The sequence below is a fragment of the Vombatus ursinus genome, unplaced genomic scaffold (assembly GCF_900497805.2).
Source record: "Vombatus ursinus unplaced genomic scaffold, bare-nosed wombat genome assembly UNPS02014798.1, whole genome shotgun sequence".
NCBI lineage: Eukaryota > Metazoa > Chordata > Mammalia > Diprotodontia > Vombatidae > Vombatus > Vombatus ursinus.
Window position 1 is genome coordinate 51,286,777 of NW_020954576.1, and position 20,287 is coordinate 51,307,063.

General features: G+C 45.0%; 1 protein-coding gene across 1 annotated transcript in view; it reads right to left on the reverse strand.

Moving 5' to 3' along the window:
• ADORA1 (adenosine A1 receptor) overlaps positions 1-19,789 on the reverse strand; it is a 53,598-nt gene extending 33,809 nt beyond the window's left edge. Inside the window, exons 1-2 of the mRNA XM_027870736.1 lie at positions 19,673-19,789; positions 18,907-19,304 (exon numbers count right to left, since the gene is read on the reverse strand). Of these exons, the coding sequence (XP_027726537.1) occupies positions 18,907-19,247 (341 nt within the window). The 5' untranslated portion in view covers positions 19,248-19,304; positions 19,673-19,789. The remainder of the gene's footprint in view (positions 1-18,906; positions 19,305-19,672) is intronic.
• Positions 19,790-20,287: the final 498 nt, after the last annotated feature.

The window sequence follows — 20,287 nt, forward strand, 5'->3', positions numbered from 1 at the left end:
GTATATGTCTCATGGTCCTGGGAGTCATCAGAGACCTATCAGAATGGATATAGACTCGTTTTCCTGCAAGCAATATATTCCTCACCACCAGAAGTTGAAAATGTTTTTTCTTGCTTGCATCTTAATTCCATTTTTCTTGAATTTTAGACCTCATGTCCTCTCCTCTTCTTAAAGCCAGAATTGCTACTTTCAATCATAAATGGAAATGTTACCAAAGACGCTATCCAAGCCTTTGGCTCCCAGCCATATACTAGTCACTGTGCCCCAGATGTTTAACAAAGAACAACAACTCACATATCTTCAGCAGCTTAAGGTTAATAAAGCACTTTCTTTACAACAGTACCTGTATCAAAATAGATACGATGTATATAAAGTGCTTGGTAAACCTAGAAGCTATTATTTATCATTGTTCTAAAATTATGAAGAAACAGAGGAGAGAAGTTTGCCTCACTAGGCATCAGTTTCCACACCTATAAAATGAGAGGATTGGGAGAATCTCTAAAGTCAAGGCTAGAACAATTAGGTAACTTTGAAAATGGTTCAATGGTGGCAGCACCCAAAGAACATTGTTGATGGTTCCATATCACCTTTGAATGTAGAGTACAAGAAGAGGAATAATATGAATTAAGTCTGGAAAGGTAGATTGAAGTCAGATTGTGGAAGGCTTGGAATGGCAGGCTGAGGTGTTTGTATTTTATTCTAAAGGCAACAGGGAGCCACTGAATATTTTTAAGCAGGAGAAGGAGGTCAGGCCTATATCATGGCGATATTAATTTGGAAGCTGTGACGGATTGGAGAGAAGACTAGAAATGAGAAAAAATTAGGAGAATACTGCAAGAGTCCATGTGAGAGGTGTTGAAAACTTAAATTTCAATAGTGGTCTTATGATCAAAGAGTAGAAGATGAATGAAAAAGTTGATGTGAAAGAATTCATAAGACTTGGCAACTGATTAGATATGGATGGTTTAGAAGAGGGAAAAGTCAATTGGTCAACAACCATTGTTAAATATCTCCCATGTGCCAGCACTGTGCTAAGTGTTGAGGACACAAAAACAGAAACAAAACAATCCTTGCTCTCAAGGAATTTACAAGGTTGTCAGCATGGTGGATGGTGGAGATGGTGGAGAAGGATAGTGGAGACCTTAGCATATACAAAGAGATTTGAAAGTAGAATGGGTTTAGTAGGGAAGGTGATGAGTTAATTCTCTTTTGGACATGTAGAGTTTGAGATATCAATAGGACATCAATGGAGCTGTCCAGCAGATAGCTGGTGATAATGGACTGAAAAGCAGAAGAAAGATTAAGGTATAAAATACATACATTTATGAGTTGTTTGCCTACATCAATAAAGTCATGGGAACTGAAGAGGATGTGGATAGAGGGAGTACAGAGAGAAGAGAAAAGTGCAGAGCCACAGTCAGGATACTCACACCTGGTGGGATGATACTGGAGAAGACATTGTATACACCCTCTTGGAAGGAGAAGTTAACTATGCAGAAGAACTAGGAGAGATCAGTATGACTAAAGCCAAGGGGGAGAGAGGATATAGGAAGAAGGGTTGTTTGACACTGTGAAAAGCTGAAGGAACATCAAGCAGAACGAACACCCAGAAAAAGAACAACACACTGGACAATTAAGAGATCATTGCCAACGTTGGAAACAGTAGTTTCAGTTGAATCGTAAAGTCTGAAGCCAGAATACAAGGGTTTAAGAAGTGACTGGGAGGTGAGAAAATGGAGGCGGTGGGAGATGATTTTGTATAGTCTCTCCCCTGAGCTCTGGTCCTAAATCACCACCTACATATTGGACATTTTCATCCAGATATTCTGGAGGCTTCTCAAATGCAACACGTACAAAATAGAATTCAGTGTCTTTCCCCCCCAAAATCCACTCTTCCAAACTTGTGTCAAGGGTGCCACAATCCTTCCAGTCTCAAAGGTTCAAAACCTCGGAATCATCCTTTACTCCTTATATAACCAGTCAGTTGCCAAATCTTATCACTTCTTCTTCCCTACCATCTCTTGCCATCCATTCTCGTCTCTGTTCGTACTATTCTACTTTAGGCTATCATCACCTTTGCCTCTACACTATTGCCATGGCCTTCTAATTAGTCTCCTGCCTCAAGTCTCTCTCCAATTCATCTTCCACAGAGCTGCCAAAGTGACATTTGGTCCAACCAGGACATTCAACTACTCAATACACTCCAGTAGCTCTCTATTACCTATAGGATAAAACACAATCTCTTTATTCGGCATTTTGAGACCTTTACAATCTGACTGTAACCTATATTTCTAGACTTATTATATATCATTCCTCTTTAAATACTCTACAATTCAGCCAAGCTGATTTTTTTTTCTGTTCTTCACACACAACATACCAACACCACCACCCCGCAACCTTTTCCAATTTGCACATTTCTTAGTTAAAGCTGCTACATATGGTGTGGGGGTGGGAAGAGAAGGAGGGTAGAAAATATTTCCACAGAAGAAGGTTAGTGTGATGGGGGACTGATTCTTTTCACAACCTAAATTCAACTTACCTTTCCAGAATTAGGATACATTGCATTCCTTCATTGTACCCTATATGCAGTCCAGCCAAATGGGATTTTCACTGGTCCTCACTCCCAACATTCCATCAATCTGTGCTTTTGCACAGGCCTCCATGCATGGAATTCATTCCTTCCTCATCTCTACTTAATAGAATCGTTACCTTCATTCAAAACTTAGCTCAAATGCCACCTCTTATTTGAAACCTGTGCAGATCATCTCAGTCGCTAGTATCTCCCCCACTCCTTAAATATTCCTTGTATTTATCTTGTGCATATTTTATGTATTATATGTACATGTCTCCCACCATTCAATATAAGTTCATTGAAGGCAAGGACTGTTTCATATGTCTTTGTATGCCCAGTATCTGGCACATAGTAGGCACTAAATAAATATGTATTAATTGATTAAATGATTAATATTTGGTTGTGGAAGAGACATAAGATGATACAGTATAATGGCTTGAGGAGATGAAAGTGTTATTTTAAGCATGGGCAAGACCTGAGCATTGTTGTGACAGAAAGAACAAGTAAATAGTCAAATGAATGTGTGTGTGTGAGAGAGAGAGGGAGAGAGAGAAAGAGAGAGAGAGAGAGAGAGAGAGAGAGAGAGAGAGAGAATGATCAAAGGGACAAGCTCATGGAGAGGATGATATCAATGGTAAGAGGGAATGCTTTGACTAGAAGGAGGTAATAGGAGACAATGTAGATGAGTTTTGAGGTCCCAGGCTGGTCTATTCCCCAAGCTTGGTTCTCTATCTCTTATTTCTGTGCATTGAAATAGATGAGTTCTCCATGCCTGGAATGCCCTCCCTTCTTATTTCTACCTCTGAGACTCCTTACACCCCTTCCCCATTCAGGTCAGGTACCACTTCATGTTAAGCCTTCCCTGATTACCCCAAGGTGTTAATCATCTCTCTCACCTCAAATATTTTATATTGAATGTATCTATACACATTCTACTGACCCATCAGCAGAATGTAAGTTCCTTGAAGGTAGGAGCTGTTTCTCTTTTTCTTTATGCCTAGTACAAAGCCATATAGCTAGCAGGTGCTTTACAAACGTTGGTTGAATTGAACTTGTCAGGAGGCCTCTAATTGAGTTTCCCAGGGATCTGTCCTTGGTCCTGTGCTGCCTACCCTTTTTATTAGTCACTGGATAAAGGTATAGACATCACACTCATCTCATTGCAGACCACACAAAGCTGGCAGGGACAGCCAACAGATTGGATGACAGTCAGAATCTCTGAAAACATCTCAGTAGATTAGAATGCCAATAGGTTAAGTTAGGAACTAATAACATGAACTTTAATACTTATTAAGTCTTACATGTGGGCTTAAAAATTAACTTCTGAAGCACGATATGGGAGAAGCATGGATGGAAAGAATCTAAAAAAAGATCTTGGGGTTTTGCCAGTTTCCTCATTTGTAAGAGGAGGGGCTGAGATTGGCTGTTCCTATATGGGTTGGACTAAAGGGTAAATCTATGAGTCCCTGAGGCTCCTTCCACATCTGAGATCTTCTGATTCTATAACCTACTTGCCCCAAGGTCATATTACCAATAAGTACCAGTGTCGGAATTTGAAATTGAGCCCTCAGATTCCAAACCAGAGCTCTCCCCACTCTCCTGGATGTGGTCCAGTGAGCAGATCCCTATCTCAGATTTGCCTCAGTTACTACTCTATTACTTAATAGCTATGTGACCTGGGGCAAATCATGTCATCACTCAGAGTTTAAGTTTTCTGTAAAACCAAGATAATTTTATCCTTCTCCTTCAGACTTCAAAGGGTCAAAGCAAGGATTATATGAGGGAATGCATTTTACATGCATTTTTATAATCATACAGTGCTATACACACTAGCTATTTTTACTATTTGAGGATGAAGAGTTCTCTCTTTTAAAAAAAAACACTCCATTGTTCATGTCTTGACTATACTTATTTTTTTTAATAACAAGGCAGGGCTTTTATGTTTTGGGAAGTAAAACCTTGGTTACAGAATAGAGCAAAAGTAATGCTCTACCCCCAAAGAGCATCGATGAAAGATTTAAAAATATACAGAAAAGAGATAAAAGTTCAGAAGGGGATGGAACACAATGTTGGTCATATTATGATAAATTTAATATATGCTTTTAAAAACCTTTACTATAGATTCTTGGTTTCACAATCCTCTTTTTCTGTTCTCTGTATATTGAAATGTTCAAGTATATTAATACTTGTCAAGTTCATATTAATTTTAAAAAAACTTCAGAAGGCAGTAATACTAAACTATTGCTAGTGAAACTGTAAGTTGGTCCAATCATTCTGGAAAGAATTTTGGAATTATGCTAAGTGACTAAAATGTCCATATACTTTGACCCAGAGATCCCACTTCTAGGAATATACCCCAGGGAGTTCAAGAATTAAAAAGAAAAGTCCTATGAATACACCAAAAATAATTAGCAGCATTTTTTATAGCAGCAAAGAACTAGAAACCAAGTAGATTCCCCTAAATTGGAAAATGGCTAAACAAATTGTTGCACGTGACTGTAATAGAACATACCTACACCAAAAGAAACAATTAAGATAAAAATAAAAAGAAGGCTCAGAAGGCTTACACACACTGATACAAAGTGAAGTAAGCAGAACCAGCAAAACAACATATGGGAAGACTGCTGTTTGCTGTTATTCAGTCATTTTTCAGTCATATCCGAATCCTCACGACCCTATTTAGGGTTTTCTTGGCAAAGATACTGGAGTGGTTTGCCATTTACTTCTCCAGTTAATTTTTCAGATGAGGAAGCTGAGGTAAACAGGGTGGAGTGACTTAGCCAGGGTCACCCAGTTAGTAAGTGTCTGAGGCTGGATTTGAACACAGGAAGATGAGTCTTTCTGACTCTAAACTTGGCACTCTAACCACTTCACCACATAGTTGCCAGAATAGGATGACGGCAACAATGTAAATGGAAAGAGGAAAAGTAAAACAGAAACTAAATAGTGGGAAATTATAGTGACCAAGTATGGCCGCTAAAAAGAACTATGAAAATGTGCCTTCCCCCGCTTCTTTGCATCGGTCAGAGACTGGGTATGGAACATTGCACAAAATGCAGATTTGGTTGGTTTTATTAAACTATTTCTTTCCTTTTACTTATTTTTGTAAGAGATGGCTTTACTGGGAGAGCGGGATATATTGAGAGATGAAAGTGATATAAAAACCAAAGATATCAATAATAATCTTTTTTTAAAGCTCCAGAGGCAAACTTAGCCTCTTTGTCACCCTCTCCCTTCTTGCTTCTCCTCATTTCCTAGCAGCTTCTTCCCTTATCTCTCATTCACTGACAGTCAGTCAATGAGCTCCCTTAGCCGATCCCATGCAAATCTGTACCCTCGTCCTGACGGGGAGCTTTCAAAGAAGGTGTTCTAGCCATGAGCTCACAGCCTCGTGGAGGGGGCAGAACATAGACTGACAAAAACACACAAAGAGGAGCTCAAGCAAGTGGGGAAGAGTATTACACAATATGGACATTGGTTCTATGAAAGAAAAGGTCTAGAAAGATCAGACAAGGAGTATCAGTCATCTTCCTGAGTTCAAATCTGGCTGCAGACAATTACTATCTGTGTGACCCTGGGCAAGTCACTTCAACCTCTTTGCCTCAGTTTCCTCATCTATAAAATGAGCTGGAGAAGAAAACAGCAAAATCACTCCAGTATCTTTGCCAAGAAAACCCCAGATGGGGTCACGGAGAGTCCGAGATAACTGAAACAACTAAACAACAAAAACCTCTGCAAGGCAGGACATGGTTCTCTGCACAGCACTTAGCACTTAACTCTGAGGAGGTGATTTTGGACAAAGAGCTAAAAAGACACATGATGAAGAAAAGGGGGGAGGTTACTCTAGGTTGGGAGAGGATCTTCTTCCTGCACAAGACAGGGATGAGCCAGAGACTCCAAATTTGATGTGTTTGACCACAGCAGGAGGCAGCTCAGTGAGTGGAAAGGACATTGGATTTGAGGGTCACAGGATCACAGATCTAGCTTTGAAAGGGACTTAAAAGGTCATCTAGTCTTATTCCCCCATTTTACAAATGAGGAAACTGAGGCTCAGGGAGGTGATTGACAGTAGGCCTCAGAGGTAAGTTTTGAACTTGGGTCCTCAGAAGATTCAGAGTTCAGTTCCTAGCTCTCCCCATTTACTAGCTGTAAAATTCCTGTTCTGGACCTCAGTTTCCTCATTTGGAAATTGAGAAAGTCAGACCAGCTGAGGATATCTGAGGTCCCTTCTGGCTTTAAAGGACTATGAGTCCGGGAGACAGAGGTCCAGGTAGAGCTGAGGTAGTAGAGAAAGGAGTAGGGAGGAATAAGAGGAGAATCAACAAACCCAATCCCTCTCATTTATAAATGAGATTGCCCAAGGTCACTCAATTAGGAAGCAGGATTTGAAAATGATTCTTCTTAATCTAAATCACCAGTGCATTAATCTTTCCACTAAACCCTTATTCCTTAATCACTGTGAATTTCTGACTTGAGGAGTTCTGTGACTCATCCTGGGCTTGGAGTCAGGACCAGAGGTTTGGATCATGGCTCTACCACATAGGACTTTGGGGGTTTTGTCTAGCCACTTCAACACTTTAGATCCCGGTTTCCTTCTCTGTAAAATGAGGAAAGCTGAACACCCTAAGGTCTATTGCAGTTCTGAATCTATGACTGAGGAACATTATTTCCGTCCTTCCAGGCTTTGTCCAAACCCCACCCCATCCCCAGTCTCCCTCCTTATTGGCCCCCTGGGACTTCACAAAACCATCTGTGTGTTTGTCTGCATTTCCCTCAGGCCCTTGTAATCTGCTGCTTCTAATCATTCTCTCAAGAACAGCCCCTGGGAGCCCCTAATATGATCCTTTCCTCACAGGGGTAATATTGTTATATTTATGTTATGCCGTAACTGGGCACCGCAGGTGGGCCCAGATAAACACACTCCTAAAATACTGGCAAAGCCTTTCTCCCTGGAGAGGTGACTTTTAGCTGAGGCACAACAGTAAGCCTCATGGGGGAGGGATTAGCTTCAGCTTCCTCAGGATGAGGGGGAGGGGTGATCAGTGCTCTGGGGAAAGCAAGCTGGACCCTTGCCCAGGACCCATTACTGTCCTTTCCCTAAATGTCACACATCCCATCAATCAATCAGTCAATCAACAAGCATTTATGAAGCATTTCCCACTGCGTCTCAGGACCTGTCTAAGTCCTATCTCTGGCACTATCCAGATAAGCCACCTTGGGCTGAACCTGTTTCCTCCTCTGTAGGGCAGAGATGGAAGCATAGTTTGCCTCACCTATTTCAGAGGAGTTAATTTAGGAATAAAATAATTCTCAATTATCCTCCAAAAGCTCCTCCATTCTGTGGGTTATAAGCAACAAGTCTGGAATGTATTTTCTCCCAGCCACCTCAAACCTTCTCCACCTGTTATGTTTAACTTTCTCCTTTCCTATCCCATCACTATGGAGAAGGGAAATCATAGGATTTAAAGCTATAAAAATCCTTAGATACCAACCAGCTCACCACCACCACTTTCATTTTACAAACGAGGAAACTGAGGCTCAGAAAAATTAAGAAACTAGCTCAAGGTCACACAGCTAACAAGCAGCAGCACTGAGATTTCAGTCTAGAGTCTCCTGATCCACATTCCAGATCTGCTCCTCACACACAGCACTCCATCTCCTATATCCCCTCCCTCCATGCCTTTGCTCTAAAGAGTTGTTCTTTGAACAGCAAAAAGGCAAGTTTTGTTGGACCACTGAAATGCGTAATGAGGCTGGAAAGTTAGAGACAGGTTGTGAAGGTTAAGTTTGAGACAGATTAGGTTAGAGACAGGTTGTGAAGGTTAGGTTAGAGACAGACTAGGTTAGAGACAGGCTGTGAAGGTTAGGTTAGAGACAGACTAGGTTAGAGACAGGTTGTGAAGGGCTATAAATGCCAAAGCAACTTCATCTTGTCCTAGAGGCAATAGGGAGCCACTGGAGTTTGAATAGGACAGCAACTTTGTCCTCTCTACCTGGAGCGTTCTCCCTCCTCATCTCCACCTCTCAGAATGTCTAATTTCCTTCAAGACTTGGCTCAATCACAGAATTTTAGGGACCATACAAGTTTTCTAGTCCATTCTTTTCTCCCATCTTTGTTTTATAGATAAGAGCATAAGACCCAGGCAGGTGACAACTATAACCATATAGCCTATTTTTAGTAGAGCCAAGACTAGAATTCAGATTTCTGGACTCTCCCCACTAAATCAAGGCAGAAGGTATAGGGGTTGCAGTGGAAAAAGCATTAGTTTTGAAATCAAAAGCCCTGAGTTCAAATCCTGCCTTTTATACTACCTGTGTGGCCTTGGATAACATCCCTGGACCTCCTTTTCTTCATCTGTAAAACAAGGAGGTTGGACAGTCTCTAAGTTGCCTTAGTCTATAATCCTATGACCCCATGAACCTTCTACAAGGACGTGACCAACACAGAGGAGTCTAGCCAAGGAAAGCTGATTCTGTGTCAAGGGCCATTGGCACCATTTCCAAATTAGCCTTTCATGACACACACTCAGATTGCTACACACATACCACCCACCCAGCTCTCCTGACCTGCCCATCTTGCCCAGCAGCAGCAGACACACTGTAGGCACTTCATAAGCACATGTTGGTGGCTTATGGTTTCTGCTGCATTAGGTGAGAAGCCTCCATCTTCAATATGATGGGCAGCTCAGCAACCTTTCTGATCTAGACCCATCCTAGACACCATTCCTTATTGATGTTTTCAGGTGGCTTTGACAGGATGGAAAAAAAAAAAACCTCTACCTGGCAAGACAAGCATCCTCTACCCAGAAGGAATGGGGGATACCCTGGGTGTACAGGGATTGGTTACATCTTCCATAATGTCACTCCCAGGTAAGGATAGGGGACCTCAACAGCTGAACTGCTGTCTTTTTTTCCTCCAGGAAAAATTTTTATGCAATCCCACAGTACACTTGCCTGAACCCCTCTGGATCCCAACAATAGGGTTAGTACCTCCTGGCTCATGGAACCTCAGAGCTGGAAGGAACTGTAGAGATATTGAGGTCAAATCCACAAAGGAGTAATCTCTTTCTAGCACATGGGTTTAGATGTTGAAGGCAGAAGAGAAAAGGAAGTAATGGCTTAGGAAATCACAGATCCCCAGGGTCACTGCAGCTAGAGATTCAAATGGAGAGAACAGCCTCCTGAAAGGAAGGTGAGAATCAAAAGGAAGAAAAAAAACCACAAGGAATAACTGGAGCTGGAGAGCCTCTGGATGCTGCGGTTGGCTGGACGGTAATGTCCCTAAAGCTCGACTGAGGCAGGAAGGACTCCAGTCTGCCTGGGCTGCATCGATGCAAGACAATGGATCAAATAACCACCAGTGGATCCTGACAGCCTATGAGCCCCAGGATTTTAATGCCAGAAGGACCAGGACTGTTAATTGTTGCAAAATATTATAATTTTACTTTGCAATAAATATTTCCATCCTACTATCTCTATTTTCTTTGTCTTATGTATTTAAAAAAATTGACTCTGCCAATTGACGCAGCTTGGTCCTTTGGAATATTCTTAAATTCTGGTCCCTCTAATGTTAGAGTCACATGAATCAAGAGGGGAAGTGCCATGCCCCAAAATTTTAGGGTGACCAACTCTCTTCTCGCTATTTGGGTGCTGGAAAGCAAGAAGTGCATCCCTGATGAGGGAGCTCACTGCTCTGAGCCAATGAGAGTAGGGAAGCAGCTGTCCTAATCCCCGGGTGCTACTTTATGGATCTGGGTAGTCTATTTGCCACATCCTCTGTCTCTAGAAATTCACTACAGCATTCCTATCACTCTGGCTTCCCAGCCTCACCCAGAGCTCTCAGCCAGGGCTTTGCATGTGAATTATTCATCCCATGTTTGTGGCTATGCCAGTGGTACCCACAAGGAAAGAAAACAGAGGACTGGGAAAGGGGCCCAGGGTACTGCTGAGCTCTCCTCAACAGCCACCTCCAACAGTGAGGAGGCAGAGAGGCGCCTCCTACACACACCAGACCAGACTCCTCTGCTCCATCCCTTTGTCCCTGTACAGCTAAGGATAAAGGGGACATCATCCTCAGCCTAAGGGCTACCTAGGTGGGGCAGGTAGAGTCCAAGGTGAAATTTTTAACAAGGTATAGCATGGTTAGGGTGGAGTCCAACCTGCCATTTTCCCTGAATGCCTAGCCCAGTTTTATACTGCTTGGACAGATGTGGGAGGATGGTCAGGGAAAGGGTTCAATATGTGGGCAGAGGAGCAGAATCGAAAGGTAGGAAAAATGTGTTTTGTATATTGTAGGTCTTCCTTCAGTCAACCGCTCGACTCCATTATACTGTAGACCTCAATTATTAATCCAAAAGAAGCTTGGGATATTCAGAGCAAGAAGCCCCCAAACTCCTCTTCCCCCATGCCAGAGTCCCCTTACCAGCTGCTACCCATCTAGCCCAAGCCCCTGCCCTACCCACTGAGGATAGTGGTTAGTGTTAGAGGTTCATATACAAGTTTCTCCCAATGGCAAACTATCCTTCCAATGCTGCTTTGTGCCCAGGTTCAGTTTCTGCTTGTCTGTTCTCCCTCCCTGGCACTCTAGCAGAGAGGAAGCTATCTCACCACCACCACTACTACCACCTTGTTTTTCTGCTCCCTGGCAGCAGCTGCCTGCACCTCATTTGTCTTAATGAGACTGTGACCAGGAGGTAAAGATGAGCCACAAGAGAGTTGTTTATTTCTCAATCATCCCTTTCATTATTCATGTCTGCTACTTACCCTACTTCATCTCTTCCCCCAAAGGGGCACACCCTGTGATCCTTGCCCTTCAGTCCCGGACAAGAGGAATTTCTCTTTTCATTGAAGAGCCATAGGAAAACTAATGAGGATGATGCCCAAACCCCATGAGACAAAGAATAGATCCATGTTCTCCTCCTTCCTCCTCCCAGCCTGGGCAGATAGGTTGGAAGATACCAGGCACACAATTTCGTATCTGTGATTAGGGGTATGGGGACAGGGCAGGCCCTTTTTAGCCCGACACAAGAATTATCATAAATAGGAAGCAACATGATACAGTAAAAGGACCACTGGGTTAGGTTCCAATCCTGGTTCCCCTTCTGATGTTTCATGGTCATATAAACTCTCTGGGTCTCAGTTTCCCCATCTATTGAATAAAAGACTTGGATTATCAGATGATCTCCAAGTTCCTTTCTTTATGAGGTTGAGAAGACCCTCCAGGAGTCATCTACTACCCACCCACCCCCTGCCACCAAACAAAGACTATGCTTTATTCAAGACATTAAAGATCTTCACATCTTCCTTGCAGTGCTCCAGAGGGCATGGCTGTTGGGAAGGGTTCATCTTCATGTCTAACTTAGATCCCTCTTGCTAAAAGTGCTATCTTTCGATTCTGCCCTCACTATCATCCAAACATTTATTAAGCACATACAGTGCGCAAGGCACTATGCTAGGTGTTGAGGGGGAGAGATACAAAGAAGGATAACATATGATGCCTGCCTTCAAGGGCTTGAAATCTACCATAGAAGGAGAGACAAGGCACATTCACAAATAGCAATCACACAAGACAGCATAGGGCAAATACCATATTAAAGATACAAAGTCCTATGGGTTTTGATAAGAGAAAGAAATCACATACATACCTTTCCTACCTCCCTATATCTCCATAGGCAAATCACTGCCCCTTCCCGGTCCACAGTTCCCTCATCTGTCAAATGGAGGGAGGGGGAATTGTAGTGGATGGACTCTAAAGTCCCTTTCAGCTCAATATCCATGCCCTATAATCAAAGCAAGCAGGATTTTAGTGAAGAGAGATGGGACTAATGGATCTTGCAGGCAGCAGGAATATCAGCAGCAAAGAGGCATAAGTGGAAAGGCCTTGTCCGGAGACTGGCAAGTTGTCCACTCTGATGGCAGCATAGAATTTATGTGAGGAAGAAATGGGAGATAAATTTAGCCAGGTAGGTTGAGACCAGATCCCAAAGGACTTTAAATGCCAAACTAAGGAGTTTGGGTTTTTTAAAATAGACAACGAGGCATCATTGAAGATTTTTGACCAGGAATACAACCAGAAAAGAGTAGTGTCAGAGGAAGGAAGGAAGCAAACATTTGTTAAGTTCCAGATACTGCGCTAAGTGCTTTACAAATATCATCTTTGATCTTCACAAGCCTGGGAGGTAAGCACTGTTTCTATTCTCCTTTTAAAATTGGAGAAACTGAGGCAAACAGAGGTTAAGTAACATACTCATGGTAACGCAGAGAGTAACTATCTGAGGCTGGATTTGATCTCAGGTCTTCCAGACTCCTGGCACAGTACTCTATTCATTACACCACCTAGCCTTCTCTAAGCAATCATAGGAAGATTAATGGATTACCGGAAGGGGAAACTAGAGGTAGGAAAAGCCAGTCAGGAGTCTGCTGCAAGAGACCAAGAAAGAAGCAATGAGGACCTAGCCAAGACATGGGCAATAGGAAAAAACTAACCTGAAGGTTGTCTCATGTTTCAGAAAAGGCTTTTATTCTAAGTGACTGCACTAGTTATCCCTGTCCAAGCCATCTGCCTTTATAGAGAAGATTCAGAAACTATTCACTTTCTCCTCTTTCACAAATTTCTAGATTTAGATGGCAAATATTTCCAGACTACAGAAAGCCACAAAACTTCTCCTGTTCAACCCCACTGATGTATGGGCAAATGGATTAGATAACTGTTCTCACCCCCTTTACTGATCAAATGAAGCCAAGGCCAATCCAGGGCAGCAGGTGGTGAAAAAGCTAAGTAATCCCTAATCTACCCATAATTCAATTTTTAACATTTTTCTCTGTCAGGGTCTAATCCAAGCAGACTTTCAACCCTCCCCCACACAGCTTCTCTTTCACATCTCGGGTAAGGCAAGCTTCCAGCAATGAACAAAATCAGGACTGGCATGGACCCCGCTGCGCACTGGGGTAGAGGTGCCCCTGGCTTGGAGGGAAGGGAAGAAGGGGCAGATGGGAGGCTGGGTGGCAAATTGCACCATCTGGCAAAGATCCAAACACTATCCCTTTGTGTCCTTGAAAAATTCTTCCCAAATCCTCTGGTTTCTTGTTCATTCAAGATCAACATCAATGTCTGGTCACCCCAAACAACGCACAGACTTGGTGAGGACTGGAGCATAGCTAGCTGTGAAAGTAAAGAATCACAAAATCTCACTGACAGAATGGCCTCCAGACTCCATCTTGTCTAAACTCCTATTTTAACAGATGAGGAAACCGAGGGCTAGGGAATGAAGAGAGTTATTTGCTCAAGGTCCCACAGTAAGTCTGACGGTTTCTTAACTATCAATCCAGTCTCCTTCCCAGCTAGACAGACTGAGAATCCCTTAGGCCACCTGTCTGTAACCAAGTCCCTGTAGAACCCATCACAGTCCAATTCCCTGCATGAGTAAAAGTGTGAGACAGAAGAAAGAGAACTGAATTTGGTGTCAGAGAACCAGGGTTCCAATCTCAGCTCTGGTACTGCTTTATGTGACCTTTGATAAGTCACTTATCTATAGGATTCAATTTTCTCCCCTCTAAAATGAAGTTGTACTAGGTATCCTTTAAGGTATACACCGGCTCTAAATCCTACAAAATAATCTTAATCAGTAGTTCTCAGTTTTTTTGGTTGTTTTTGGGTTGACAGTACTCTTAGCCATAATGAATCACAGCACACTGAACATTTAAGTTGGCAACAAAGAAGAGTTCCCTGATAGCTGAGCTTGAAGACCCATACCTGAGTCTTAGGATTCTTCTACTTCTCCTTCCCTTCCTCCATTTCCTTACTCTCTAGTTTCTTTACCTCCTGGGGACTCAAAGAGGAGGAAATAGCTTTCCACCTCCATGGATAGATTTAATATTGTGACCTTTCCCAAGACAATCTGGGAAGAACAGGCAGCACACTGCAGCTGGGGGTAGAAGCTGGAGATTTTGTGGCACAAAGCTCATGGACCGTTAATATGACACAGGCACTCCCTTTGAGAGCCATGATGGATGTCATGAGACCAATTCAAATATGATCTCTAAGAGAGGTCAAGCAGAAGAACAGATGTTAGAGGTCTCCTGAAAGGAGGAGTAAAGGAAAGAGAAGGGAATGCTAACCACACTGACACTGTATGCAGATATATGCAAATCAATATACAAACAAGGTATTAGTGACAAATCAATGGCTTTATTATTTGGTGGTAACTGGATCCCAACCCTGGAAGCCTAAGCCTTCCTTCATACCATCCTTTCTCCCATTTACGGCCGAATGACCAACATCTTATTCCCTTTTTCCCCCAAAATGCCTCAAGCAGTAGTTCAGTCCACCAAGGTCTCCCTTCTCTCTCCAGGTCACACAGGGGACACAGGGGGTACCCCAGAACTTAGTCAATACTAATTTAATTCCCAGTGGTGGTGGCACAGGCTAGAGCTGCTTCTGGTTGGCTATCTGGGGTAGGAACCAAATGCTTTCGATGCTTCTGGCTCGAGATGTAAAAATCTCCATCGGCTGCCCTTATTCCCATGTTCTCAGATACCGCCATCCCAAACATTTGATAGTAGAACAGATTTCGTTCCATGCTTGTCATTGCCTAAGGGAGTGATGGGGATGGACCTACATTAGGAAATATCACAACAGCCCCCCCACCCCTTATCTCTATCTTCAGAGGTCGGAGCCAAGCAGGGGAGCCCTGAGATGGTCAAGGATTGTGGATGTGGGGCTGGAAGAGACCTAACGAGAAGTCTCTCATTTTGCAGCAGAAGGCACAACACCAAGAGGAGAAGAATGACCAAGGTCACACAGGACCAGTCCTCAGACTCCAGATTCAATGTTCTTCCCATTGTACCATACTGGGTCTTCAAGGAAGCCCTGGGAGATGAACAGAACCTTCTGGGAAACTGAATTTCTGTTCTTTGTTCTCTTCCTAGAAAGGCCCTCTCCTTGCCCTCTTTTGCTTATCTTCACGAACTGGGTCCCAAGCAAAATTTGCAGAATAAGCTTCTTACTTGGGAAGAGCCTTGCTCTTATCCTGAGTGTATTAATCTGGGATTCTCTCATCACCCCCAGGTTCCTAAAGAGTTGGTGTTTGAACTGAGATGGAGCAGCTGACCTCTTCAGTCACTGAGGGCAGAACAAAGAGAAGAATGAGAAGATAGACTGGGGCAACAAGGAGAGTAGACAATGAACATCAAGAAAGTTGTCGAGGACAAGCCCAGCACAAGCAACATGCATGCCCAAAAGGGATCATTTCATCTTTCTCTCTCCTGTCTTTGGAAATAGAGAGAGAGACAGGGAGAGACAGAGAGAGAGGGAAGGAGGGAAGGAAGGAGGGAAGAAGGGAAGGAAGGAAAAGAGGGAGGGAAAAGGAAGAAAGAATGAAAGAAAGAAAGAGGAGGAAGGAAAGGAGGGAGGAAGAGAAAGAGGGAATGAGGAAGGAAGGGAGGAAAGGAGGGATGGAAAAAGGAAGAAAGAATGAAAGAAGAGGGAGGAAAGAAGGGAAGAAGAATGGGAGGGAGGGAGGAAGGAAGGAAGGGATGGAGGGAGAGAGGGAGGGAGGAAGGAAGGAAAGAAGGAAGGAAAGTGGAAAAAGATTGAGGAAAGTCCTGCCAAGACAATGGACTAGATTCAAACTCTATTCAAGCAAACATTTATAAGCATCTACCGAGAGCAGGTGCTGGGCACATTGTTGTGGATTGTTCTTCCTTCTTGAAGAGGACCATGACCTCAAGAAGGTGATGCCATGACTTGCAAGTGAATTGGATTTAAGAGAGTGAGAGCTGTGCAAGGTCACCAGCCTCACTTTATCCTCTGGAGCCATCTGGGTCCAGTGGTGAGATATAGATCTGGAACACTGGAGATGGTCCCCTGAGGGGCACATACACAAAGAGGAAAAAGGGAATGGTCGCTTACAAAGTTCAGGGGTGGAGGTGGGAGAATGTAGGGTGTGGAGAGGAAGGAAAGGAGAGAGAAGGGAGATACACATATAGAGTACTAATGATGAATGACAATAAAGGAAAAGGAAAGATCCAGACAAAGTGTTCTTGGAAAATTTGAGATAGGAGAGATCACATCTGGCTGGCTGCTGGCCAGTAGGTGAGAAAAAGGAAAGGCCTGCAGGAGAGAGTAGGATCAGATCCGAGAGCTGGAATAGAAGGGGACTCAGCCTTCTACTCCAACGCTCTCATTTTACAGAGGAGGAAACCTCGGCTTGTCCAAGGCCACACGGTAAGTAGCTGAGCTGAGACTCAAACCCCAAACCTCCGACTTCCAATCCAGCGCTCTCCCCATTAAAGCCACAATTGCACCTTGAAGGAAATTCCTTGTGTGGGGGTGGGAGTCTGAGTGCTGAGGAACTGGAAGAGTGGGAATGAGCTTCTTTCGCTATGAGACCAGACCTTCCCTCCCGTCCTTGGGGAGACAACAGTATGTTCTAATTGTTAATGATATTAGTAATATCAACAACAAGGCTTTCGCATGCTTCCAGTTGGCATGCACTCAAAAGTCAGGATTTCTGGAAAGGAAGGTTTGCTATATTGGAGGGTGTTTTCCCTATAATCAAGTCCTGAGCCCATGGGGCCTATCGTGTGTGTAATGTGCTAAGATCAGAATCATCTGAGCAATACAAAGATCTGCTAGTAGTCATTGCTAATCACAGAGCCATCACTTATGTGCCTTAAGTTCCCACTGGGGTTGATTTTACAAGGGATTCAAAGCCTTGCCTTTTTGGAGCAAAGGGTACAGTCTTTGGTGACAGGGAACTCATCAGAGGAAAGAGCAGGAGGTTGTCTGGCATTGAAGTACCAGATGACCTCCAGGGAAGACATCAGGGGATGAGGAGTCACCCTGACTTCTGCTCCCAGCTCTGCCACTGACTGGCTGTGTGGCTGTGGCTAAGTCACTTCATCCCCTCCGAGTCTGGATTTTCTCTTCTATGACATAGGAATAAAACCCTTCCTACCTCACTGGGTTAGTGTGAAGACAGAATGAGATAACATACATGAAAGCATTTGGTCAAGCCAGGCCATGGGAAGTGCCTTGAGGGTAGGACTCACCTCCTAGTTACCTCTGAATCCAGTCCAGTGTCTTGCATCTGGAGGCACTTAATAAATATTGGTTAAATGACTAAAATTGTAAGAGCTGTTCAAATGCAAAAGAGAAACAAACTTTTCTCCACTACCTTCTTCTCCTGCCCAGAAAGGAGGGGACCCTGAATTGCCAGGGCAGGCTCTGCCTGCAGACTGCCAAACAGCAGTCCTCCTGCCTATCTAGGAGCCAGCAGGTACCAGAAATGCCCAAGGCTCCAGAGAGAAAGGGAAGCTTGCTTTGTGGGTATCCTGGCACGGCCACTACCTGGCACTTATCCAGGTTGCTCCCTGGCACGAGGTGGCACAGGCAGTGCTGGGGAACGATATCATGTCCTGGCATCCATGGGCACTGAGCTCTGATGTGAACTTGGGCACCAGCAATAAGGACCGACACTGCCCGGGCAATAGCACTACCCAGGCACCAACAGGAATCCTGCTTCCTACCCTGTTCCACGGACTAAGGCTCAGAATGTTTTTTCAACAGAACAAGGAACATTAAGACAGAACATAAACAGTTCCCTCCCTGATGCCCACAACAAATAGCATGTGAGTGGGCGATGGACAGAGGGAACCAGGTCCCTTAGGTACCACAACACAACCCCAAAGGCAGATCCATTTTCCTGGACCAGTAATCCTGCCCTCACCTCTCCATCTTTCTCTGGCTCCCTAGGGGCTTGTAGAAAAAGGCGTATCAATCCCCAAGATTCTACAGCCCTAGCTTCTTTCTTGCTCCTGCCTCATTTCAATTGTATGGTTCCCATGGCTCTGGGCTCAAGCATTAGCTGACATTTCCCCATGACATATCCCTAGTCCCCCAGCCCAACATCCAGAACAGAAATGGAACTTAGCCTTGGGCCTCTTGGACCATGTTGGGAAAACAGGCAGAGATCCCCTCTCTGGCATGCCCAGCTGATGGGATTATGCTCATATGCCCACCAATTTCCCTGTCTAGCAGCACTTGGCTGAGTCTGAGCCTTGCCTTCTTGCCTATCCTATTCCTACCCACCAACCCAAGAGTACACTGAGGAGCAGAAGGACAGAAGGCATGATGCCCAGCCAAAATACGCCTGGAGTCTTCTCCATTTTTGAGGGTAAGATCCCACTTGTTCCTCTGTTTCTTCAGATGTGTCGGGAAGGAAAGGTGGGGGCACATTCCACACGGCCAGTGGCGACTGATGTCATCCAGGGCTACCCAGACATGGGGGTGGAGAAGGGAGGGCTGGTTACCTTCAGGCAGGTTACCTACTGACCTGAGCGGGATCTTGACGCGGAGGTAGCGATCAACAGCTATGGCAAGCAAGGCCAGGATGGAGCTCTGGGTGAGGATGAGGACAGGACAGGCCACCATGAGGCAGGTGTAGAAATGGGTCTGGGGACCAATGTTGATAAGGATGGCGAGAGGGATGACCAGGGCACCCACGGCCACATCGGCCACAGCCAGCGACACAATGAAGCAGAAGGTGGCATCACGAAGAGCCTGGTTCACCTTCACTGCCCAGATCACCAGCACGTTCCCAGGCACTGACACCAGGGCGATGAGCACCTCGATGCCAATGTAAGCGGCCTGGAAGGCCGATATGGAGTGTGGCATGGTGGGCACAGGGCAGGAACATCAGCCAGCAGGCACTGGTGGGCACACAGCAGGCACCTGCGGGCATGGGAGCCAAGGAGGTGAGCCCCCTGCGGGGGAAAAACAGCCCAGGCAAGGAAGCAGTCCTGGCACTCCCTGGAGGCATACCCTACTTGGAGCCCCTTGGCACACTATGTGCCCCACACCCTTAGCCAAAGGGGGGAGGGTAGCCCCAGCCCTCTCCTTGACAAATCTCTGCCCCTGTCCCTTATCATTCCCACAGACTCCATTCAGCAACTTAAAAATAGCTCTGCTCACCCCCCTTCCACCCTTCCACTCCCTTTATCAGGTGTGACCCACCCAGCCCCCTCCGCAACACACCCCAGGGATCCCACCCAACACCCACAGCCACTGTCCCGCCGATGCCCAGCAGGCAAGGGGCTCACCATCCTGCCAGCTGGCCAGCAGGTGGTCCCAGAGGTGGGTCACCGGGGGGCCTGGACCACAGGTCCCGGCCAGGGCTCAGGGGCAGCCCGAAGCTGGGCTGGGCTGCGGGCACGGGGCGGCTGCGAGCCGCAGCTCATCCTCCTCCGAACTCCTCTGCTGCAGCGCCAGCGCTCAGCCTTTCAAGCAATCACATGGTGCGGTAGCAGCCCTGGAAGCTTTAAAGAGATATGCCCCTGTTTTTGCACCTGGAACGGGGTGGGAGTCACGGGTGAGGACCCTGGCCAGGAGAGGAACCAGGAGCCAAACCACCCCTGCCCCATCATGCACACAGCATCCACCCTCAGTTTGAGTGCTTCTAGTGCTTGGATCTCAGGCAGTCCCCCTAGACCCCAGCCTCCAGACTGTCAGGACCCCTTGCCCACTGCCTGCGCCATTCTAAGGGGACAGGTTTCTATTCATCCAGGGTGTATTGGTCTCTAACTCCCACATTCAATGTCCAAGACAAGTGCTTATGAGCCCGAGCGAAAACCAAGACACAAGACTTACCCAAGGTGACCCAAGCAGGCACCAGCTGGACAACGAACCCAGGCACCTGAGCTGCCCAGCCTCAATAT